Consider the following 24,761-nt stretch of genomic DNA (forward strand, 5'->3'; position numbering starts at 1 on the left):
TTGGATTTCTAGGAGATTCCCGGTCCTCAGGCTCCTGGAATTTGATGTGGGAGAGTGGGATCTCCAGGAGATCCCTGGAAAAGCAGGGTGGACCCTTTGGAATGTGTTGTCCTGTCCGGAAAACTGGGTAATCCTCTGGCTTCAGGCACCGGGAATTGGAATGAGGGGAATGGGATGTCCAGGAGATCCCTGGAAAAGCAGGGCAGACCCTCTGGAATGTGTTGTCCTGTTTGGAAAACCGGGTGGTCCCGTCGCTTCAGGCTCCTGGTGTTTGGTGCGGGAGAGTGGGATCTCCAGGAGATCCCTGAAAAAGCAGGGCAGACCCTCTGGAATATGTTGTCCTGCCAGGAAAACTGGGTAGTCCTGTGACTTCAGGCTCCTGGAATTGGAATTCGGGGAATGGGATCTCCAGGAGACTCTTGGAGGAGCAGGGCAGACCCTTTGGAATGTGTTGTCCTGGCTGGAAAACTGTGTCATCAGGCTCCTGGAATTTGATTTAGGGGAGTGGGATCTCCAGGAGATCCCTGGAAAAGCAGGGCAGAGCCTTTGGGGTTGGAATTCCCTGCTCTTGAAGCCGGGCAGAGCTTTCCTCAAGTTTTCCTGCCCTAACCTCGGCTTTTCCAAGGAAAGGTTTGGCCCGAGGGAACCATCCCTCAGGAAGCTCCGAGGGGGGTTTTCCACGGAACCAGCCGCTCATCCGAGCGGATCCGAGCGGATCGTTAATGCCCGTTGCCCACGGAGACTAATTAAGGGAAGCTGCAGCTGTTTTGGGAAGCACTTTGTGGGAATTACACGGCTGGAGGAGCCCTCGGAGTGTGAAACGTTCGGAAAAGCATTTTGCGCCGCCGAGGAGCGAAGGGGGGGAGGGAGGGGGAGGATGGAGTTTTCCAAAGTGTTTTTTGCTTGGAGATGGAGCTGGGAATGGGGACAGCCTGGATGGATCCCAAAGGCTGAGCTCCTCCTGAAATCCTGCGGCCTTTTTCCATGGGATTTGTGCCGCGGTCGGCAGTGCAGGGTGGGAGTTGGGCGGTTCGGGGTGTTGGAGTCTGGGAAGAAATCATGGGAAAGACCTTGGATTTGGGGGTGTCCAGGGAAAGGGAAGGGAGCTGGGAAAAGGTCTGGAGTGGCCGGGGTGGCTCAACCTGGAGAAAAGGGGCATCAGGGAGGAATCCAGGGGGACAGGAGGGTGGAGCCGGGTGGGATCGGGATCACTCCCAGGGAACAAGGGACAGGAGGAGAGGAAATGACCTCAAGCTGCTCCAGGGGAGGGTCAGGTTGGACATCGGGAGGAATATTTTCATGGAAAGGGTGGTCAGGCCTTGGAATGGGATGCCCAGGGAGGTTTGGAGTCCCCATCCCTGGTGGTGTCCCAGGAATTCCTGGATGTGGCACTCGGTGCTCTGGGATGGGGGACAAGGTGGGGATGGGGCCGAGGTTGGACTCCACGACCCTGGAGGTCTTTTCCCACCTCAGTGATCCCGGGATTCTGTAAAAAGCAATTCCTGATGAGTTTAATCGACCTGAAGGGACCAGAGTCACCCTCGTCTCCAAGGGGGGCCTGTCATGGAATCATGGAATGATTTCGGAGGGAAGGGAGCAGAAAGATCATCCAGTCCCACCCCCTTGCCATGGGCAGGGACAGCTCCCACTATCCCAGGTTGCTCCAAGTTGGCCTTGGACACTTCCAGGGATGGGGCAGCCACAGCTTCTCTGGGAATTCCATCCCGGGCCCTCCCTGCCCTCCCAGGGAAGAATTCCTTATTTCTCCCCTAAATCTTCCCTCTTCCAGTTCAAACCTTCCCCCTGGAGCAGGAGGAACGTCGCTATTGCTTTAATGGAATGTGCTCATCTGCCGGAAAGCCGTTTTCCGGGATCCGTTAAGTTCCCATAAATAAGGAATTTCACAGCCGGAGCCGCTCAGGAGCGCCGGGACATGTGGTGGAGGTGCTGGAATCGTCCCATCGGGATGATCCAGCCGGCTGGGATTGGCACTCGGCCACCTCTCCCGCCTCCCCAAAGCCCTTTGGCTTCATCCCTGCTGGAGGAGGAAGGACCCTCTGGAATTCCACTGGATGCTCGGCCGGCGGGGTTGGATGGCTCCGAGCGGCACCCAAACCCCACCCAACATCCCATTCCATGGGCAGAGCTGCTGGAAGTGGCACCACCAGGGATTAAGGGGCACCCAAGGAGGCAAAACCAGCGGGGTGGTTCTTCCCTGGGAGGATGGGGACGGACTGGGATGGAATTCCCAGAGAAACTGTGGCTGGCCCCTCCCTGGAAGTGGTCCAAGAACCATGTTGGATGGGGACTTGGAGCTACAGCTCCTCTGGGCGGCAACCTGATGCCAGGGCCTCACAACCCCTCCCAGGGAAGTTGGGAATTTCCTTCCCACTATCCCACCTATCCCTGCCTTCTGGCAGTGGGAAGCCATTCCCTGTGTCCTGTCCCTCCATCCCTTGTCCCAAGTCCCTCTCCAGCTCTCCTGGAGCCCCTTTAGGCCCTGGAAGCAGCTCCAGGGTCTCTCTGGATCCTTCTTTTCCCCAGGCTGGACATTCCCAGAGCAGAGGGGCTCCAGCCTTTGGAGCAGGGATCCCACAGGGCAGGGAGAGAGGGAATACAGGGAAATGAAGGGAAATCATCCAGGGATGGAGAGGCTTAAGTTATCCAGGAGTCCATGTGTCCAGAAACTTAGGGAAGCAAATAAGAGGAGGCCGTGGAGTTGCTCCAAAGGCTGGAGACCCTCTGCTCTGGAGCCAGGCTGGGAGAGCTGGGAATGTTCACCTGGAGAAGAGAAGGCTCCAGAGAGACCTTGGAGCCCCTTCCAGGGCCTCAGGGGGCTCCAGGAGAGCTGGAGAGGGACTTGGGACAAGGGATGGAGGGACAGGACACAGGGAATGGCTTCAAACTGGAAAAGAGGGGATTTAGATGGGATATTGGGAAGGAATTCTTGGCTGGGAGGGTGGGGAGGGGTTGGACTGGAATTCCAAGAGAAACTGTGGCTGCTCCATCCCTGGAAGTGTCCAAGGCCAGCTTGGAGCGAGCCCGAGATAGCGGGAGTGTCCCTGCCCATGGCAGGGGGTGGATGATCTCCCAAGTCCCTTCTCACTCAACCCATTCCCTGCCTCTCCAAACAACTCCCTTGGAAACCAAAGAGTCGGACTAGAAACGGCCCCAAAGCTCTTCCTCCCCATCCATCCCGGACTCCGTGGAGCGCCGGAGAAACGAGGCAGGAGAGGGGAGGGCGGGGGAAGAAAGAAAAAAACAAACCTCCCCCAACCCACCCCCAAATAATCTATAGCGACTGTCACCCGGCAAACTACTCCCATTTCATAGGGATAGGCGGGATGTCAGCGCGGGATCGATGGCTCCCGCTCCGTAATTATCCCAAACCGGCGCGTTTGTGTTGCCTGAGTGAGTTTGGGAAGAGCAGGGTCTCAATCTTCCCCCTAATAGGCCGTTGGCAGTCGGGAGCGGCGGCGGCTCCATCTCGAGTCCGTTGACAGCTCCGTCATTAAGCACCGGGTAGCGCGGAACAACAGGGAACGCGGCTCCGGAGCGCCCGGGAACACGAGGATTTGACAGGAGCGATTTGTCACCGCCCGAACTCCCCGGCTCCGGGATCCGGGAGTGACTTATTGCCCCTGTCGGCGGCCGCGACGGTGATTTGATAATCGGTAAATGTTTGTCAAAGATGGATTCCCTCCCCGATGCTGAGCGGTGCCGGAAAAGCAAATGAAAAGCAGGGAGAAGGGAAGGCGGGGGGGGGAAAAGAAACAGATGGATTAAAGGCCGGGATGATGGGAAGAGCAGGTTTCCCGTTCGAGTCCCGGAGACTCGGCGTGGTGGGATGGAGGCTCGCCCTCAGCTGGGAGCTAATTCCGATCCAGGAGGAATTTTTTCATAGAGTGGGTTGTTGAGTGTTGGAATGGGATGGAGGCTCGCCCTCAGCTGGGAGTGAATTCCAAATCGGGGGGAATTTTTTCATGGAATGGGTTGTTGAGCATTGGAATGGGATAGAGGCTCACCCTCAGCTGGGAATTAATTCCAATTCAGAAGGAATTTTTTTATGGAATGGGTTGTTGAGCGTTGGAATGGGATGGAGGCTCGCCCTCAGCTGGGAATTAATTCCGACTCAGGAGGAGTTTTTTCATGGAGTGGGTTGTTGAGCGTTGGAATGGGATGGAGGCTCGCCCTCAGCTGGGAGTGAATTCCAAATCAGGAGGAATTTTTTCATGGAATGGGTTGTTGAGTGTTGGAATGGGGTGACTAGGGAGGTTTGGCATCCCTGTCCCTGGAGGTGTCCAAGGAATGACTGGACGTGGCACTTGGTGTTCTGGGATGGGGGACGAGGTGGGAACGCTCATGGGTTGGGCTGGATGATCTTGGAGGGCTTTTCCAACCTAAATGGATTTGGGATTCTGGGATTCTGTTAAAACTCCCGAGGTCACCACTAAACCGCGTCCCCACGTGCCACATCCCCACAGCTTTTAAATCCCTCCGGGAATGGTGACTCCGCCACTGCCCCGGGCCGCCCGTTCCAAGGCTGGACAGCCCTTTCCAGGAAGGACTCAGAGGTCTTTTCCAACCTAAATGATTCTGGGATCATCAGGATCGGTTTTTTCCCAGGTTTTAAAGCTCCTGGAGGTCTCATTCCCGTGTTTGATCCCGAGGGATTGCAGAGCAGTTGTGTCCTCCTTGGCTCGACCACGTGGAGTCATGGAATGGTTTGGGTTGGAAGGGACCTTCAAGGCCCCCTCATTCCAAGTGGGAATCGTCGCGGAGGCTCCGACTTTGACTCCGTTCTCCTCTGCTGGGCACAGCCTGGGATGTTCCAGGAGTGGTTTTTTGGGAAGGAAACCAACATCTTGCCTTTTTTTCCATGGATGTGATGCTTTCCCAGCCCTTTGGCAGATCCTCCCCTCGGCAAATCCGTGTGCGCGGGCTCAGTGCTTCCGGCTGGGAGTTGAATCCTTTTGTTTCTCGGGATGGATTTGGAGCTTGTCCATCTCCTGCTTCCTAAAAAAGTTTGGAAAGGGGAATTAAAAGGTTCTTAATGAACCTGCAAAGTTTTGCTCCGAGTTTATCCAAGTTCCGAGTCAGAGCAGGGTTTTTTTCAGTGGATAAGTGAGGAAAGGGAAAAACTGGGTGGCCTCCAGTTGGAAAAGTGGCTTTGAGGGAGGGAATTTTTCTTTGTTAAATTTCAATTGAAAAGATTTAAATAGGAAAAGTTAAATTAAAAAAAAATTTGAATAAAAAAATTTAAATAAAAAATTAAAATTAAAAAGATAAATGAAAATTAAATAAAAATTAAATTGAAAAATTTTAAAAAATTGAATAAAAATAATTGAAAAAAATTTGAATAAAAATAATTGAACAAAGTTTCGAATAAAAATAAATAAATTAAATAAAAAATAAAATAAAAACTTCAATAGAAAGTTAAATAAAAGAAATGAAAAAAAATTTAAAAGTCCAATAAGAAACATAAATAAAAATTGAAATAATAATAAATATAATATAAGTAGAAGTTAAATAAAACAATTGAAAATTTAAAAATCAAATTAAAAATTAAATAAAAATAATAAAACATTAATAAAAATAAAAAATTAAAATAGAAAATGAAATAAAAATTAAAGAAAATATTTAAATAAAAATTGAATGAAAATTAAATAAATAGTAATAAAAATTAAATAAAAAATATTTAAATAAAATAAGTTAAAATGAAATACAAAATAAAATAAAGATAATGAAACAAATTAAAGAAAAATTAAATGACAATTAAATTAAAAAATTAAATAAAATGAAAATATAAATTAATAAAAATTAAATAAAAATTTTAAATATGAAAAGTTAGAATATAAAATGGAAATACAAAAATTTAAATGAAAAATTGGAATATAAATAATCAAAAATTTAAACGAAAAATTGGAGTTAAAATAAATCAAAAATTTCAATGAAAAATTGGAATATAAAATTAAATCAATAAAAAAATTAAAAACCTAAAAAGGACTGAAATGAAAATTAAATAAAAATAAACAAAAATAAAAACTTACATTAAAAATTAAATAAAAATTAAATTAATAAAAAATTAAATTATAAAAATGCAAATAAAAAGAAGCAAAAATAAGAACTTAAATTAAAATGAAATAAAAATTAAATTAAAAAAATTTAAATGATAAAAATGCAAATAAAAAGAATTAAGCCCATCCTAGAGCCGGAACACCAACGGATTTTCCCAGCCCCTCATGCACTCCCACCATTCCCGGGGGGGCAGAGCCACGACAGGAGCTCCCTGAACCCCTCCTTGGATTAAAAGCCGGGGGTTTTTTCTTTTCCTTCTTTTTTTTTAACTCGTGCCTGAAGTGCCGGGAACGATCAAGAGCTGGAAAAGTGGAGTGATTTATTAGACTCATCAAAATTCATCCTTTGTTATTCCAACCGCCTTCCATCTGCGCCTTGTTAGGACGAGACCCCCTGGCAGCTCCTGCCGTGATCCGGGGAGGGGGGAGGAGGGTGTTTGTCAGCCTTTCCCTGCCTTCCCGCTCCCTCCTCCGGAGAAACCCAGCTCCGGGAAGCACATTAATAATCATTCCCTGTGGGAAAGGGGGAAGGAAAACCCCCCTCCCCCCGCCCCCTTTTGTCGTAATAATGAGGGTTGTGTTGGAACAAGGGCCGCGGCTCCGGGGACACGTTCCGGCTTTTTAACGCGCCCGGAGGCTGGGAAAGAGGAGATGACATCGGCGTGAGCCCACCTCTGGCTGATCCTGATGGATAACGGGGTGTCTCCTCATCTGGAGGAGGCTCGTCCGCCCCGGTGGATAAATCCATGGGAAACCTGAACAAAATCCCACCACAGCTTCTCCACCCTAATCCAAATGGTTTTGGTGTTTCCCATCCCACCGGAAGCACCCGGAGGAACGACACCCCCGAGCCGGTGCTTTTTGTCCCGGCTCTCGACTCGGCCAAATCCCTGGAGTTCCAAAAAGGCTTTGGGAATGACCGTGATGGGGGGAGGAAACAACTTCGGTGTGGCCACCTCTGGCTGATCCTGATGGATAAGGGGGTGTCTCCTCATCCGGAGGAGGCTCGTCCGCCCCAGTGGATGAATCCATGGGAAACCTGAACAAAATCCCACCACAGCTTCTCCACCCTAATCCAAATGGTTTTGGTGTTTCCCATCCCACTGGAAGCACCCGGAGGAACGACACCCCCGAGCTGGTGTTTTTTGTCCCGGTTCCCGACTTGGCCAAATCCCTGGAGTTCCAAAAAGGCTTTGGGAATGACCGTGATACCGTTAGGAATTCATTGTGGAAGCCCGGGAAGGGCTTTTCCTCCGCGGGAATGGGGGTGGGATGGAACTGGGATTCCTGGGATTCCTGGGGGCTGGTGACAGGGAACGTGTCCTCCTGTCCCCACCGAGACCTTGTTGGCTCCATCCATCCCTGCCTCTGTCTGTAGTTTGGGATTGGAGGGCACAGGGATTGGAACCCTGGAGCAAATCCTGTGGCGAGGGATCTTTTCCATGTTGGGAAGTGTTTGCTTTCAGGAAACCCTTGGGCAGAGATTTTCCCTTCTTTTTGGAGCTGCTTTGACTTCCAAGTGCATGTTTATTCCTTCCCTGCTCACCCCAGAGCCTGGATGGGGAGCTGGGATTTTCTAGTGGTTCCTAATAATCCTTATTATCCCTCTGTTTTTCTCCCTCGCGTTTGGAAAGCACAATCCAAATATCCCAAATATCCCGGGATATTTGCTGGCATTTCTGTCGCAGTTTGGATTTTGGTGTTGGAATTGCTGCGTCAAAGACGCTGCTCTTCCCGATATTCTCCGGGACGGCGGAAGGTGTCCTTGCCCACGGCAGGGGGAGTGGAATTCCGTGATCTTTAAGGCCCCTTCCAACTCAAACCATTCCATGATTTCCTGCTAAAAGGGGCGTTTCCTTACAGTTGACCTCTGGGAGCCACCGATCCAGCATCGCTCCTGGTGGGATCCCTGAGCGTATCGGAATTATCTGAGCAGATTAGCTGTTCATTCCCTAAATATTCCCAGGCAGATTTGGTCTTAGTTCCCTAAATATTCCCAACCTAAAGCACCTGCTGGGCCAAACAACTATTCCAGCGGGTTCGGAGCCCTCTAAAACCCTTTGACTCCAAATCCCGCCCTTCTCCGGAATGTGACATCCCGAGCAGCCGCCGCGCTCCGGCTCCCAGGGAAAGCACTTCTGATCCATCGGATTTATTCCCTATTAAGCATCGTTTACATTCCGGCAGAAAGAGCTCCCAAACTGAACAAGTGTGGGAATTAAATTCCTGAGGACGGTCCTTTCGGAAGCTCATTCCGGGCACGACATCGTTCGCCTCCCGCTGGGCCCCTCTGTGGGAACATCTGGAATGCTCTCCGGGATAATTGTTCCCTAATGCCGGCGTCTGCTTCCACAATGAATTCCTAACGGTATCACGGTCATTCCCAAAGCCTTTTTGGAACTCCAGGGATTTGGCCGAGTCGGGAGCCGGGACAAAAAGCACCGGCTCGGGGGTGTCGTTCCTCTGGGTGCTTCCGGTGGGATGGGAAACCCCAAAACCTTTTGGATTAGGGTGGAGAAGCTGTGGTGGGATTTTGTTCAGGTTTCCCATGGATTTATCCCTGTTCCAAATGCTTGGAGCAACCTGGGTCTAGTGGAGGGTGTCCCTGCCCACAGCAGGGTGGTCTGGAAGGTCCTTTCCAACCCAGAGCATTCCATGATTCCTGGTTTAGCCCAACTCCTCTTTGACTTCCTCAGTTTTTCCCTCCATTTGCTGTTCCATTCCCATCCACGGGTTTTCCCATCCAGGGAAGCACTTGGTGTTCAGGATGGGGATAATCCCCAGAGGGGTTGGATTGTTTTCCACCTCTGCATCCGGTGCTGAGAAGGGAAACTCCAGGGAAACCTTGGACCCCCTTCCAGGGCCTAAAGGGACTCCAGGAGAGCTGGAGAGGGATTTGGGACAAGGGATGGAGGGACAGGACACCGGGAATGGCTTCCCTGGGTTGGATAGCATACTGGGAAGGAATTCTTCCTTGGGAGGGTGATGAGGTGCTGGGATGGAATTCCCAGAGAAGCTGTGGCTGTTCCATCCCTGGAAGTGTCCAAGGCCGGGTTGGATGGGGCTTGGAGCAACCTGGCTCTGGGTTGATCCCGAGGGCAATGACTGGGATCCCCAATCCCTGTAATCTGCTGTTGGGATTGAGGGGATCAGCGGGATCAAGGTTGATCCATCCTTGCCATCAGGGCTTCCCACAGTCCTCTTGCTGTTGAGGTTTTTCCTGGTGTAAAACTCCTCTCCTGCCCCCAAATTTGCCCTTGGACCTGCTTGAGATCCCTCCAGAGCCGGTTCCAGCGGAGATGGAGGGGCATTCCCTGTGTGTTTTCCAGTTCTCCTGCAGCTGGACCCCTTCCACTGTCCCAGGTTGCTCCAAGCCCCATCCAACCTGGCCTTGGACACTTCCAGGGCTTGGGAACACCGCTGGGGATGGATCACCAGCCACATTCCCTCTCCCCACTTGGAGCTCCGTCGTCCACCCCGTTCTTGTCCCATCGCTCCATGTGCTGCTCCGCTCCCAGCTGGACAACTTGTCCAGGAGGAATTCCTGCTAAAATCCTGAAAAACTCCATCCGCCACCATCCCTTGATCCCCGAGGTGGGAGCCCTTGGTGCAGAAGGATCGACTCCGTTAGGATGTGGGCCTGGTGGGATTTTCCGGGAGGGAGACGTGAGGGGCTCGCTCTGTGACATTGGTCATCCCAACTTCCATGTGAGTTTCTCAGGTCAGGGATGCCTTTTCCCATGGAAAAGAGGGATATTTGGAGCTGTGCCATCCCAGAGGATCCCCACCCATGGGGATTGTCCTGCTGCTGCAGCCTGGGGTGGTTTGGGATGAGGTTCTGCTCCATTCTGGGATCTGAGGACGAGATAATGGTGGGTTTGGGTTTTGCTGGATCTTTACTTCCAGCCCTGGAGCAAATCCTGTGGCGAGAGATCATTTCCACCTTGGGAAGTGTTTGCTTCCAGGAAACCCTTGGGCAGAGATTTTCCCTTCTTTTTGGAGCTGCTTTGGCTTCCAAGTTCCTGTTTCTTCCATCCCTGCTCACCCCAGAGCCTGGATGGGGAGCTGGGATTTGCTGGTGGCTCCTAATAATCCTTATTATCCCTCTTATTTTTCTCCCTCGTGTTTGGAAAGCACAATCCAGTTTTATCAGAGGATTTTTGGCCTCTCCTTTGAGTTTTTCCTTAATGGTTTCATCATGACCGAGTTCCAAAGGCCTCTTGGCGTGGTCCTGCTGCATTCCCAAGGTTTTCCCAGGATGCGGGAACGATCCTGGCCACGTCTCAAACGTTCAGCTTCTGCTTCCCAATTTGCATTTTGTTCCTGCTCTCTCGTCTCGCTTCCAAGTGCTGGGAGATCAATGGACCTGTCACTCACTGCTCCCGGCCCGCTCTGATCGGGATTAACGGCAGCGCTGGAACAGCTCGGCATCGACACCCTATGGACACATGTGGGAAGGGGCACGTTGGCCAAGGATTAAGGATGGGAGACCTGGATGCTCCCTTCAGTTCTTTTCCCCATTCCTGTGCCCATCCAGGAAGCTTTTCTATCCCGTATCCTTTTCCAGAGGCAGCAATAATCTCTGAAATTTGGAAATTGGCGCTCCTGAAGTTCCCTTGGCTTTTTAAATTCCTGTTTTTCCCGGCAGTGGCTGGACAGGATTTACCCCACCAATAATGTGGCTTTTCCCTAATCCATCCCGAGTGGCATCATCTTCCTCTTTCCTCAGGGATTTAGAGTCTCAGAATCCTGGAATTACTAAACTTGAACAGACTTCCAAGATCATGAAGTCCAGTTGTTCCCCAGCAATCCCAAGTGCCACATCCACACGGCTTTTAGGGACATTTTCCACTATCCCAAGTTGCTCCAAGCCCTGTCCAACCTGGCCTCGGACTCTTCCAGGGGTGGGGCAGCCACAGCTTCTCTGGGAATGCCATTCCAGCCCCTCACCACCCTCCCAGGGAAGAATTCCTTCCCGCTATCCTATCTCTCCCTGCCCTCTGGCAGTGGGAAGCCATTCCCGGTGTCCTGTCCCTCCATCCCTTTTCCGAAGTCCCTCCCCAGCAATGAGGCTGGGGAAGGATCTGGAGCACAATTCCCATGGGGAGAGGCTGAGGGAGCTGGAGGGGCTCAACCTGGAGAGGAGGAGGCTCAGGGGAGACCTTCTCACTCTCTACAACTCCCTGACAGGAGGGGGGGGCGGGGGGGGGGTCGGACTCTGCTCCCAGGAACCAGCAGTAGGACAAGGGGGCTCGGTCTCCAGCTGTGCCAGGGGAGGTTTAGGTTGGATATTAGGAAGAAATTCTTTCCAGAGAGAGGGATCAGACCTTGGAATGGGCTGCCCAGGGAGGGGGTGGAGTCCCCGTCCCTGAGGGTGTTGAAGCAGAGCCTGGACGTGGCACTCGGTGCCATGGGCTGGGTGCCAAGGTGGGGTTGAGGCACGGGTTGGACTCGATGATCTCGGGGGTCTTTTCCAACCTGGTTCATTCTGGGATTCTGGCATTCTGCACTCGGGATTCGCTTCTCCGAAGAAACCCCGAGCTCAGCAAGGCTGGGCCCCGGCTGATAAACGAGGCTCATATCCCCCCCGAATATGATGCCAGCAGTTTTTTTGTACTTTGTCTTCCACTGCGGTAGTAAAGTTTTTAATTAGGAAAGCTAATGAGATCGATTAGTCATTAGGAGTGACCTCCGGATCGCGGCGGGGAGGGGGGGAGACGCGTGCGCCGGGCTGATAACGGGGGACGCCGGGGTATTGTTTGTAATAAAAGCCTGGAGTGTTTGATTTGAGTGAAATGTGCCACCGGGAATTCATCACGCGGAGAGGGAAAAATTACAACCCCGGGAGCCTGTAATGAAGGGAATTAAACCAACATCCCGGCTAAATAACATGATTATCTACACAAAACCCCTCGGCAAGCAAGTCATAATAGAGAGTGCGGCTCTGCCGAGAGGCTCTTTGAGGAGGTGGTTAATGCCGGGAGCGCTTCCCAAAGAACCGCTCTGGCTTGAATGCGCCATCCAATTACCGCTGGGAATAGAGTTTTCCAGGTGCCAGCCTGGTTTGGGATGGAGGAGGAGGAGAAGGAGGAGGAGGGGGAGACAACCACGATTTGGGACCTGTGTTTCTTGCCTGATGAGCTTCTGGGTTGATTAGTGGCAGCTCGGGCAAAAAAAGGTGTTAATTATGGATCCGGTGAATTCCTGGCTTAGTAATTTTGGGAAGAGGGAAAGGATTGGCTTGTGCTGGTGTTGTCTGGGGAGGGGGTGGGATTGGGGCTCTTTTCCTGGTGGGAAGGAGCTGCTCTGGGGACGTGGTTGGTGTTGGGGGTGGTGTTTGAGGATGTGGGGCTCTATCCATGAGGGGCTGGATGTGTCCACACATCCCGGGGGACAAAAGTGTCACAGGACGGGGTTAGATGGGATATTGGGAAGGAATTCTTCCCTGGGAGGGTGAGGAGGGGCTGGGATGGAATTCCCAGAGAAGCTGTGGCTGCCCCATCCCTGGAAGTGTCCAAGGTCAGGCGGCGGTTCGGGTGATGCCCTGAGGAATTTGGTGGGAGCGAAGAAATCCCGGGATGGGGAAACTGGGATGGAAAAACATTTTGTTTCTCTGTCATCTTTCCTCTCTCGCTTCTTCCCTCACCTCCAAAGTTGCGATTCCTCCTGTTGCCAAGTCGTGGAATGGTTTGGGACTGGAAGGCAACTTTGAAGGTCATGGAATTCCAACCCCCTGCCCATAGGCAGGGACACCTCCCACCATCCCAGGTTGCTCCAAGCTGACCTGGAACACTTCCAGGGGTGGGACAGTCAGAGCTTCTCCAGGAAATCCATTCCAGCCCCTTCCCACCCTCCCAACCAAGAATTCCTTCCCAATATCCCATCTAACCCTGGGAAGCCATTCCCTGTGTCCTGTCCCTCCATCCCTTGTGCCCAGTCCCTCTCCAGCTCTCCTGGAGCCCCTTTGGGCCCTGGAAGGGGTTCCAAGGTCTCCCTGGATCCTTTCCTTCTCCAGGCTGGACATTCCCAGCTCTCCCAGCCTGTCTGCAGAGCAGAGGGGCTCCAACCCTTAGAGCATCTCCATGGCCTCCTCTGGAATTTCTCCAGTGGCTCCACATCCCAGAGCTGGAGGCAGCACAAAACCTGTTTTATCAGAATTTCTTCTATTGTAATTCTTATTCCAAATCCCCAGAAGCTCTTGAAGTGCCTTCCTTTATCTTCCCGCTTTTCCATCCGTTCAACATTAACCGGTGAAGGACTTAAGGAACCTTTCCTTGGAATGTCCTTCTGATTTTAGGGATGCTCCCTGTTTTCCCAGCAGTGGATTGGTCTTGGAAGCATCATTCCCTGCCCGTGGGAGAAGGCTTGGAATGAGATGATCTTTAAGATCCCTTCTAACCCGAGCCATTCTGTGATTCCATGACCAAAATTGCTGATGCCCAAAATAATTTGCATGGAACATTATTTCCATGTGTTAATTAAGCCAAAGTCCCACGTAGGAGTCGAAGGGATGGGAAGGAGTCTTAAAATTACCCTTTGGATTTGGGATCTTGGCTTCATCCAGGGGTTTGGAGGTTCCATATCCTGTGGCGTGGGCAGGAGCGATGCCAAGGCCGAGCTGGGTGGGATATTTATCCCGAACACTTCCCAGATTTTATTGCAGCTGTAGAAAAGGGATTGTTTGTTTGATGTTGGGGCTTTCGGGGATGTGAATCCCTCCATGTGCTCCTTTATCCCGGTACTCATTTACCCCACAGAACGTCTTTAGTAGGAAAAATTCCAGGGATTTTTCCCTCCAGGCAGAGCCCGGTTTTCTCCTTCCCCCACCATCAGGAGTCTGGCTGAGTTTGGGAGCGGAAATCTGTGTCACCTGTTCCTTCCCAAACCCAACACAACTTGTTGGGAATGCTCAAGAAGGAAAACATTCCCGGTGTGAAAGTGTAAATCCGTGGATTGACGTTACCGCTGTTGCAGGGAGAGGGGGAAGCTGCTCCCTGATTTCTAAGGAATAAGATTGACTCCAAAACATATTTCCCTATTTTGCCTGTTTGGACACTGCTCCAGCATCCTGAGTTTAAGTGGGACGGGATATTCTCCCTCCTCTGGCCGAGACAAACGTTGGGACGGGGACAATGTTTCCAGGGGGAATAACGATTCCCGCTTTTCCCCTCTGAACCTGCCGTGAATTTTATGGAGAGGATCTCCAAGAAAAACAACCGGCCCTTTAACAACCGGCCCAGGCCGGGTCTGGGCACAGAGGGTTGGCTTTAATTATCTGGGAACTTCCAGCTGGAAGTTGTAAAAGTTGGGACATCGGATGCATTCCCTGAAAGCCGGGGAAAAAAACCAGCCTCGCTGTCCAAGGGAGGGAAAAAACGGAGTTGGGAATTGCAGGGAAGGTTCCGTGCAATATCCCGGCGTGTGGGTCATCCTGGGAAATGGAGAATCCTGGGATGATTAGGGTCAGAAGGTAAAGATCATTCAGTCTGACCCCCTGCCCTGGGCAGGGACACCTCCCACTGTCCCAGGTTGCTCCAACCTGGTTTTGGACACTTCCAGGGATGAAAAATACTGGATTAAGTGGATAAATCCTTTTCCAGGGGGGATACTGAGGATCGAGGTGTTGGAGAATCCATGATTCCCCCAGTGGAGTTTTGCTGAGGGGCTGCTGGAGCCAAACACCCCCAGGGCCATTTTGGGACCTTCCCGTTACCATCTGTCGGGGTTGTCCCATCCCTGACACATCCCAGGGCTCTTCCATCCCTTTTCCAGGTTCTAAGGAGTTGGGTGGCACCTAAGTTGGACACGGAACCTCTGATGGTTGGAATATTCTGTCATTCCATGATTCTGTGACTCAAAAGATCCCAAAGGTCTTTTCCAGCCTTAGCAAGTCCATCGGTGAGATCCCTCCTGTCCCATCCGCACCGGAATTCCAAGCCCTTTTTTTTCCATGTTCTTCCTCCTAGGATCCAACTTCCCCTTGGCCAGGAGCCCCCCTTCCAACAAGGTGATCAAGACCCGCTACAGGATCGTGAAGAAGAACGTGGCCACTCCAGCCTCGTCCTCCTTCTCCAGCCCCATTCCCACCTGGAAGACCAGGCGCCCCGGGACATCCAGGTAATTTTTCCATCTCTGGAATGCAGCTGTTGGGATGCGGGAGCCGGGCCAATTCCCATGCCAGCTCCGTGTTATTCCCTGTTTGTTTGGTCCTCCTTAAGCCGAGCTTATTGACTTTAAGTGGAAAATGGTTTTAGTCATCGGGTTAAGCTCCCAATTAATTCCCCCTTGGAATCACTTGTTTCCCTGGAGCAGTTAAATCAGCCAGAAGGAGGAGGAATAAATGTGTCGGCGTGTTGTTGGGTGGGAAGGAGATGCTCCAAACCTTCCCTGGGATGGGGGTGCTGGCACAAAGTCGCCTCTTTTCCCGGTTTTCCCATCTGGAAATATGTCGGCACCCGCCTGGAAAAGGGTGTCACTCAAGGATGGTGCCGTAGCCTTGAGTCAGAGTCTTCCTAAATGAGCTGGAGATGTTTCCAGGGAGCATCTTGGAGGCCAAGGGAAAACCTGGAGGTTGTGTAGGAGCGGGAAGGTCGTGGGAATAATTGGTGCTGGAAAAAAAAAGGAGCTTTTGGAAGTGCCGGGTTTGGTTAAACCCCAGATTTTGGCTGGTTTTAGGTTGGGAGTGACTCATTGTCCCCCTCAAAATGCCAGCAGGGTTAGATGGGATATCAGGAAGGAATTCTTCCCTGGGATGCTGGGATGGATTTCCCAGAGAAGCTGTGACTGCCCCATCCCTGGAAGTGTCCAAGGCCAGGTTGGAGCAACTGGGATAGTGGGAGGTGTCCCTGCCCCTGCCAGGGGGTTTGGACCTGGATAATCTTGCAGGTCCCTTCCAACCCAAACCATTCCAAGATTCCATGAACTTCCACCTTAATTACCAGAGAACAGTTTGTGCTCTTCCTTTTCCGCTCCGGCTCTTCCCGTTGTCATCTGATGGAGAATCCGTGGTGAGAGACAGGAAGGGGAGAAGCTTCAGGAATGGGAATCAGGCAGGACCAGAGCAGGAGCCTCTGGAATGTGGGTGGTGGGTCTTGCCCAACCCAGCAGCGATTTTCCAGCGGAACGACCTCGTTCCCATTCCATCCCTATCCGTCTCCGACTCCGTTAAACGACGGAGCCGAGATTTTCCAGCTGCTCCAGACAAATCCGGATGAAACGCCGGCAGCAAATTAAAACAATTGTGGTTTCACGGAGCCGTAAATCCCAAATTACCTTCGTTGGGGGTGATCCATCATCCGGCCTGTCTGGAGGGAGCACGTGGAAAACGCTTCTCCCGTGGTTTTTATGGGTTTTTTTTCGCTCCATCCTTCGGAGCATCCTCTCGGATCTGCCACAAGGAGCTCCTTTTTTCCTGATTTTCCTTGCTCTTCCCAAAGCAAGGAGCTGCTCCGGTGATGGTGGGACATTGAGTTTTATCTTTCCTCCTGATTGGACAATTATTTTTAATGATTTTTAACGATTTTAATTATTTTTAATGTTTCTGGAACATTCTGCTTTTAATACTTGGAATATTTTATAATAATTCGATATTTTTAACGTCCTCTTCTTAAGCCAAAAGTGGGAATTCAACCACTGGTGCCGCGCTCTGCTCCCAAATTTCTTCCCAGCTGCCACTAAGGAGCGACTCCTTCCGTGAAATCCGGTTTTTTGGATGTCCAGAAGTGACATCCCAGGGTTTTACTCGCTCTGGGACATCCGGGATGTCACCCTTGTTGCCAAGAAATCGCTGGAATAGGGTGATGAGGCGCGTGGCTTTGGGAAACGAGCGCCAGGGAGAGCTGCGGGAGGCACCTGATCCCGATCCCTCGGGAATGAGTTCCGTCCCCCCGGTCATCGCCGGCTTGCATTAAACTCTGCCCTGCCGCTGACTCGGCCTCGAGGCGAGGAGGTGGGAGTATATTTGAAATTAATTTTCCTCCACTTTTGGTAATATTTTGGTTTTAAATAGATTTATAAGCGACCCGGGGCCCATTCCTCCCAATTTATGAAGATAATTTCCCCTCTCTCGATAAGGTTAAATTTACACCCGCTATTTCCATATTAATTCGCGCTCCTAAGTGGATCTCATTTTCTTCCCTCCTTCCATCCAAGCCAGTGTGGCCCTTTCCTAATGCAATTTCCCCCCCCCCCATCACTAAATCACCGTGATCGGGAAGTCATGATCGAGTTAAATTAACTTAAATTAATTTACTTAATAAGAGCTCCGGATCGTCGTGAATGAGGGGAAGATTTATTGATCCTCCTTTTTCACTCCTCCCCTTCCCCTCCCGCCGCTTTGCCGGAGCGTGGCTCCCGAGGGCCGGGATTTGCTTCCCGTTGACTTTGAGGTTGGTCATCCCTTAAATAAAAAAAAAATCTTGGGAAAGGGATGTCCCCTCCCTTCACAGCCTCTTTCTGTCAGGAGGAGTTTTGGTGGATGCTTCCAAGCTCTTCCCGTGGTGTCAGGAGATGTGGCCACTGGGAAATTGGGATGTCCAAATGTCACAGACCTTGTCCAGAGGCAGCTGAAGTCTCCTGGAATTGATGGTTAGAAGGATGGAGCACCTTTCCCTATCCCTGGGAGATTCAGAATTGTTCATCCTGGAGAAGAGAAAGCCCGGGGTGACCCAGTTGTGGCCTTCCAGGACCTGAGGGAAGCAGAAAAGGGAGATGGAGAGGGAATTTTTTCATGGGCCTGGAGTGACAGGATGAGAGGGAATGGCTTCAACCTGTCAGAGAGGAGGTTTAGATGGGATGTGGTGGGATTTTTGGGGTGTCAGGAGATGTGGCCACTGGGAAATCGGGATGTCCAGGAGTCACAGACCTTGTCTAGAGGCAGCTGAAGCCTCCTGGAGTTGCTGGTTAGAAGGATGGAGCACCTTTCCCTATCCCTGGGAGATTCGGAATTGTTCATCCTGGAGAAGAGAAGGCTCCGGGGTGACCCAGTTGTGGCCTTCCAGGACCTGAGGGGAGCGGAAAAGGAAGATGGAGAGGGAATTTTTGCAAGGGCCTGGAGTGCTAGGACAGGAGGGAATGGCTTCAACCTGTCAGAGAGGAGGTTTAGATGGGATGTGGTGGGATTTTTGGGATGTCAGGAGATATGGTCACTGGGAAGTTGGCATGTCCAGGAGTCACAGAGCTTGTCCAGAGGCAGCTGAAGCCTCCTGGAGTTGCTGGTTAGAAGGATGGAGCACCTTTCCCTATCCCTGGGAGATTTAGGATCGTTCATCCTGGAGAAGAGAAGGCTCTGGGGTGACCCAATTGTGACCTTCCAGGACCTGAGAGGAGCAGAAAAGGAAGATGGAGAGGGAATTTTTGCAAGGACCTGGAGTACTAGGACAGAAGGGAATGGCTTCAACCTGTCAGAGAGTAGGTTTAGACGGGATGTGGTGGGATTTCTGGGATGTCCAGGAGTTGGATTCGTGATCCTCGTGCGTCCCAAGTCAGACCACTGTAGGATTCTCTGAACTCCTGCAGGAGACTCCAACCCTGGGCATCCAGAGGCGCTTTTAAGCCACATTTTTGGGAGTGCAGAGTCCTCAGCCTCGTGTTCAGAGACCCCCAAGCTGCGAGTCGAGCGCTGACCCAATTTGAAGAGTTTTTCTTAAAATCCTGCTGCGAGTGTGGAAAACAAAAGTCACCTTTCTGCAAAGAATCCGACACGTCTTCCCAAAAACTTCACGGCTCCTCCTGAGGGACAATCCAACCCCTCCAGCTCTATAAATAAGTAAAGAACGAGATAATCCAACATTTGTCAGAGAAATGCCGGCTCAGGAGAAAGGACTCGGGTGGTTTAGTTTTGTTTTCTTGTTGAGCTTTGTTTTATTCCCTGTTTATTTGGGGGTTTTTTTGTCTGTTCCGTGGCCTGGAGCGTTGAAGGGATCTGGGAGGGAAATATTTTCCATTGTCACCATCCCTGGAGGTGTCCAAGGAAGGACTGGATGTGACTCTCAGTGGGGGTGGGTCAAAGGTTGGACTTGGTGATCCGGGAGGTCTTTTCCAACTGAAATGGTTTTAAGATTACAAGGATTTTTTTTTTCCCTGGTTTCAAGGATCCTGTATCCTTTAGGGTTTTGGGTTGGAAGGTAAAGTGGGGGATGTAGGGTTTGGTAAAGTGAGGGATGTTGGATTTGAAACAGGGCTCAGCCAAACTGGTGGGTTCAAGTGTCGCTTCCTGAGGGAAACGGGATCTACGGTCGAGCATCCAAGTGGGGAAGGAAACCCCATCCCTGCCAGCGACCTCTGCAGGATTTTGGGATGTTGTGCCAGGTCACCTGGACACACCAACCTCCTCATCCCACCCCTTCCTTCCCTTTGTGCTGGTTGGGTTTTGGTTTCCAGTTTCTTTTTGCTCTCTCTCTGGTTTTTGGACATCAGTTCCCAACCAGTTGACCCAACTCGTTGCCCAGTTCATGGAATCATGGAATGCTTTGGGTTGGAAGTGACCTTTGAAGAGCATCCAGTTCCAAGGCAGGGACACTTCCCACTATCCCAGGTTGCTCCAAGCCCTGTCCAACCTGGCTTTGGACATTTCCAGGGATGAGACCATCCAGTACCATCTCCCTGTGCCTGTGGCCCCTCAGCTTCTCCCTCCGTGGGAGAACATTTTCCATGTTATTCCGGAGCCGCAGGTGCCAGTCCTGGTGTGCTCTCAGTGTGTAATTCATCCCTTTCTCCCTAAATCCTTGGGGATTCACCAAGGGTTGAGTGAAGGCCTTGGGATGCAGGATGTCCCCTGTTGGATCCGTGATAATTCCCATCTCCAATTCCTGCAGGACACAGAACTGTAGGGTTGACTTACCATAGCAATTCCATCGGTTCTGAGCCTTTTGGTTGCACTCCAAGGCTCCTTGGGAAGTCCAACCCGTTGTGGGAATGGGATGGATTCACCCAACCTCTTCTGTGGTGTTCATGGAAACTGTCGGGAAGTGCTTGAGATCCGTCGCTGGGCATTGCTTGTCCTACAACCCAACCTGGGATTAGAGGTGGTGGGGAGGTCCTGGCACAGTTTCCCAGAGAAGCTGTGGCTGCCCCATCCCTGGAAATGTCCATGGATAGGGCTTGGAGCAGCCTGGGATGTTGAAAGGTGTCCCTGCCCATGGCAGGGGGTGGAACTGGATGACCTCGAAGGTCCCTTCCCACCCAAACCATTCCATGATCCCGAAGGATTGGAGCTGAGAACCAAGAGCAAAATTTGGGATCATAGTTCACGATGGATGGAGCAAATCCTTGTTTCTCCGGCTCTGGGGCATGGTCATCTCCAAAGTAGCAGAGAAAACGGGGAAAACTGTCGATGTCGGCTTCCCCGGCGGAGAATTGCCGAGCACTCCGACGGGAGCGGCTTTAGTCGACATTCCCATATATTGGGAGAGACAGGGATGGGGGTTTTAAAGATCCGGGGGTTTCCCAGAGAAGCTGTGGCTACCCCATCCCTGGAATTGTCCATGGACAGGGCTTGGAGCAGCCTGGGATAGTGGAAGGTGTCACTGCCCACAGCAGGGGGTGGAACCGGATGACCTTGAAGGTCCCTTCCCACCCAAACCATCCCATGATCCCGAAGGATTGGAGCTGAGAACCGAGAGCAGAATTTGGGATCATAGTTCACAATGGATGGAGCAAATCCATGTTTCTCCAGCTCTGGGCCGTGGTCATCTCCAAAGCAGCAGAGAAAACGGGGAAAACTGTTGATGTCGGCTTCCCCGGCGGAGAATTGCCAAGCGCTCCGACGGGAGCGGCTTTAGTCGACGTTCCCATATATTGGGAGAGACAGGGATGGGGGTTTTAAAGATCTCAGCAAACTCTCCATTCTCTCCTCGATCCGTTTATTTCTTCCTCTTGAAGGATCCAAGGGTTGGGATCCCAAATTCCTGCAGACCAGTTCGGAGGTGCTGCTGCTCCAAAGTGTGTGTGGGCGAACCTGCAAAATCTTAATTTTTGGGTTGTTTCAGGCAGAGTTTTATAAGTTGTTTATCTCATCCTGATGATGCTCCAAAGTGGGAGGGAATGGAAAGTCCAGGCTTAAATCTCCCAATTTTTTCGGGGGGGGACATTTTAAGCACAGGTTTATAATTTATTCACCTCCTTCTGATGATGCTCTGGTACACAAACTGGACTGGTTGAGATGATGCTCCAAAGTGGGGGGAACTGCAAAGTCCAAGCTTAAATCTTCTAATTTTGGGGACGTTTTAAGCACAGTTTTGTAAATTATTGATCTCAGACTGGACTGGTCAAGATGTTGCTCTTAAGTGGGGGGAAACCTGTAAAGTCCAGACTTAAATCTCTGAATTTTTAGGATTCAGATCCATATAAAAGAGTAGGCAGCACTATGGCTCTGTAAACACTGATCTTGGTACTTTTCTTCAGGTGTTTATTTCGCCAAACTCTTTTATGGAGTTTTCCGAAGGCACTATAAACCTTTGCCAACGTGTTTTCTATCTCTCCGTCAATCTTACCATCCAAGGAGATGAGGCTGCCTAGGGAATTAAACTGATTTGAGCTCTGATTTGCCAATCACAGAATCATAGAATCAGAATCATAGAATCATAGAATCATAGAATCAACTGGGTTGGAAGGGACCTCTGAGATTCATCAAGTCCAACCCTTGATCCAACACCACTGCAGTTACTAGGCCATGGCACTGATGCCACATCCAGTCTCATCTTAAAAATCTCCAGGGATGGAGAATCCACCACTTCCCTGGGCAGCCCATTCCAATGGCTGATCACCCCCTCTGGAAAGAAATTCTTTCTAATATCCAACCTAAACCTCCCCTGGCACAGCTTCAGACCGAGCCCTCTTATCTTGCTGATCGTTGCCTGGGAAAAGAGACCAACCCCCACCTGGCTCCCCCCCCCGTCAGGGAGTTGTAGAGAGTGAGAAGGTCTCCCCTCAGCCTCCTCTTCTCCAGGCTGAACAGCCCCAGCTCCCTCAGCCTCTCCTCATAGGACTTGTGCTCCAGTCCCTTCCCCAGCCTCGTTGCTCTCCTCTGGACCTGCTCCAGCACTTCAATATCCTTCCTGAACTGAGGGCCCAGAACTGGACACAGCACTCCAGGTGAGGCCTCACCAACGCCGAGTCCAGGGGAATGGTGATATGGGGATGATGGAAGACTTCCTGAGGAGCAGGTTGATGGAGAACTTCAGTCTTCTTCAAGCTGACTTCCAGCCCAAAGAGCTCAGCAGCCACTGCAGAGCAGGATGTTAAACGCTGCAGAGCTGCTTCTGTGTCGGCAACAAGGGCGGCGTCATCAGCATAAAGCAATCTGGAGAAGAGAAGGCTCCAGGGTGACCCAATTGTGGCCTTCCAGGACCTGAAGGGAGCGGAAAAGGAAGATGGAAAGGGAATTTTTTCATGACCCTGGAGTGACAGGATGAGAGGGAATGGCTTCAACCTGGCAGAGGGGAGGTTTAGACGGGGTGTGGTGGGATTTTTGTGGTGTCAGGAGATGTGGCCACTGGGAAATGGGGATGTCCTGGTGGAGTCACAGACCTTGTCCAGGGGAATGGTGATATGGGGATGATGGAAAAGTTCCTGAGGAGCAGGTTGATGGAGAACTTCAGTCTTCTTCCAACTGACTTCCAGCCCAAAGAGCTCAGCAGAGCAGGATGTTAAACACTGCAGAACTGCTTCTGTGGGAGCAACGAGGGCGGCGTCAGCATAAAGCAGCTCCCAGACAAGATGGTTTAAGGTCTTAGTGTGAGCTTGAGCAGATAACTTGGGGAAAAAAAAGCCTTTTTCCTTCCTTTAAGAAGAGCCCTGTCATGGATTTCTCCCCGTTTTGTTTTCTCCCCGTTTTTGTTCTGGGTGCTGAATTTCCTTTTCCTTAATCCCGAGGGAGGTTTTTAAGGCTCAGATTTTTTATTTTTTATTTTTTATGTTTTTTTGAAGGGCTGTCGAAGCCATTCTTCCCAAGTGACACCTCATTAAAGTGACATTCCTTCCCCCCCTCAGAAAAAAAAAAAAGAACCTATATTTTTAATTTTCTATAGGAAGGCTTTTTAATCCCTTTAATGAGGGGGGATGAGAGGCAGGGCCCGGATTGTTTGGAGCAACCCTGACATGTGGCCCAGGATAATCCACTTTCTGTGCCAAGACTGGTTTGGAGGCTTTAAAAAAAACAACAATGGGACCTTGGTGGGGCAAAGCTTTGGGATTAATCCTTCGTGTGCCTGGTACTCCCCCTTTCCCAAAGACACTTGGGAATATTCCTCACTCCTCTCTTCTCTCTTCCTTCTCTTTTTATTTCTTATTTCTGTTTCTTCTTTCCCCATTTCCTCTTTTCCCTCTTTCCTTTTTTTTCCCTCTTTTTTCTTCTTATTTTCTCTTTTCCTTTTTTTCTTCTTCTTCTTCTTCCTTTTCTTCTTTTCCTTTTCTCCCTTTTTCTTGTTTTTCCTTTATTTCCCCCCTTTTTAATTTTTTTGCCTTTGTTACCTTCCTTTCTTTGCCTTTTTTCTATATTTTCCCCATTTCCATCACTTCTCCTTTTTTCCTTTCCCCCTATTTTTCCTTTTCCCTTTTTTCTCTTCTTCCTTTTTTCCCTTCTTACCTTTTTTCTCTTTTCCTTTTTCCCCTTTCCCTTTTTTCCTTTTCCCTTTTTCCCTTTTCCCTTTTTTGTTTCCTCTTTCTTCCTTTTTTCCCTTTTTTCTTTTTCCCTATTTTTCCCTTTTCCTATTTTTCCCCTTTCCCTTTTTTCCCCTATTTTTCCCTTTTCCTATTTTCCCCTTTCCTTTTTTCCCTTTTTCCTTTTTTCTTTTTCCCTATTTTTCCCTTTTCTCTATTTCCCCTTTTCCTATTTTCCCTTTTTTCCCTTTTCCCTTTTTCCTTTTTCCCTATTTTTCCCCTTTCCCTACTTTTTCCCTTTTCCTATTTTCCCCTTTCCCTTTTTTCCCTTTTCCCTTTTTTCTGTTTCGTATTTTTCCTTTTTCCTTTTTTTCCTTTTCACTTTTTCCTCTTTTCCTCTTTCCCTATTTTTTCCCTTTTCCCTTTTTCCTTTTTCCCCACTGTTCCCTAAACCCGGATCTTTTCTTCCTGGGAGCTCCTGGAGCTTCATCCTGGCCTGGAGTTGGACACCTGGATTTGATGTTCTCAGAGGTCTTTTCCAGCCTCAACAATTCCAGGATTCCCTGTGTGGTTTTTCCCTTTCCCCCTTTTTTTCCCTTTTCCTTTTTTAACCTTTTACCCCTTTTCCCTTTTTTTCTTTTTCCCCTTTCCCTCCTTTTTTCCTTTCCTCTTTTTTCTCTTTTCTCCTTTTGCTTTCTCCTTTCCCATTTTTCCCTTTCCGCTTTTTCTTTCTTCCATTTCCCCTAATTTTCCTTTTCCCTTTTTTCTCTTTTCCCTTTCCCTGTTCTTTTTCTCCTTTTTCCCCCATTTTTCCCTTTTCCTTTTTTCCCTTCACCTTTTTCCCTTTTTCTCTCTTTCCTTTTTCCCTTTTTAAATTTCTCTTTGCCCTTTTTTCCTTTTTCCCTTTTTAAATTTCTCTCTTTTCCCTTTTTTCTTTTTTCCCTTTCTTTCTCTTTTCCCAATTTTCTTTATATCCTGTTTTCCCTTTTCCTTCTTTCTTTTTCCTTTACTTCCCTTTTTCACTTTTTCCCATTTTTTGTCTCTTCTCCTTTGTTCCTTTTTTCTTTTTCCTTTATTTCTCTTTTT

General features: G+C 50.1%; 1 protein-coding gene across 1 annotated transcript in view; it reads left to right on the forward strand.

Annotated features, from left to right (window-relative positions):
* The window catches only part of ZC3H3 (zinc finger CCCH-type containing 3), a 129,847-nt gene that overhangs the window by 32,313 nt on the left and 72,773 nt on the right, over positions 1-24,761 (forward strand). The window contains exon 5 of the mRNA XM_029959255.1: positions 15,044-15,194. Coding sequence (XP_029815115.1) covers positions 15,044-15,194 — 151 coding nt within the window. The remainder of the gene's footprint in view (positions 1-15,043; positions 15,195-24,761) is intronic.

This window comes from Manacus vitellinus, unplaced genomic scaffold, assembly GCF_001715985.3.
Source record: "Manacus vitellinus isolate BGI_N305 unplaced genomic scaffold, ASM171598v3 scaffold_1_pilon, whole genome shotgun sequence".
NCBI classification, from domain to species: Eukaryota; Metazoa; Chordata; class Aves; order Passeriformes; family Pipridae; genus Manacus; species Manacus vitellinus.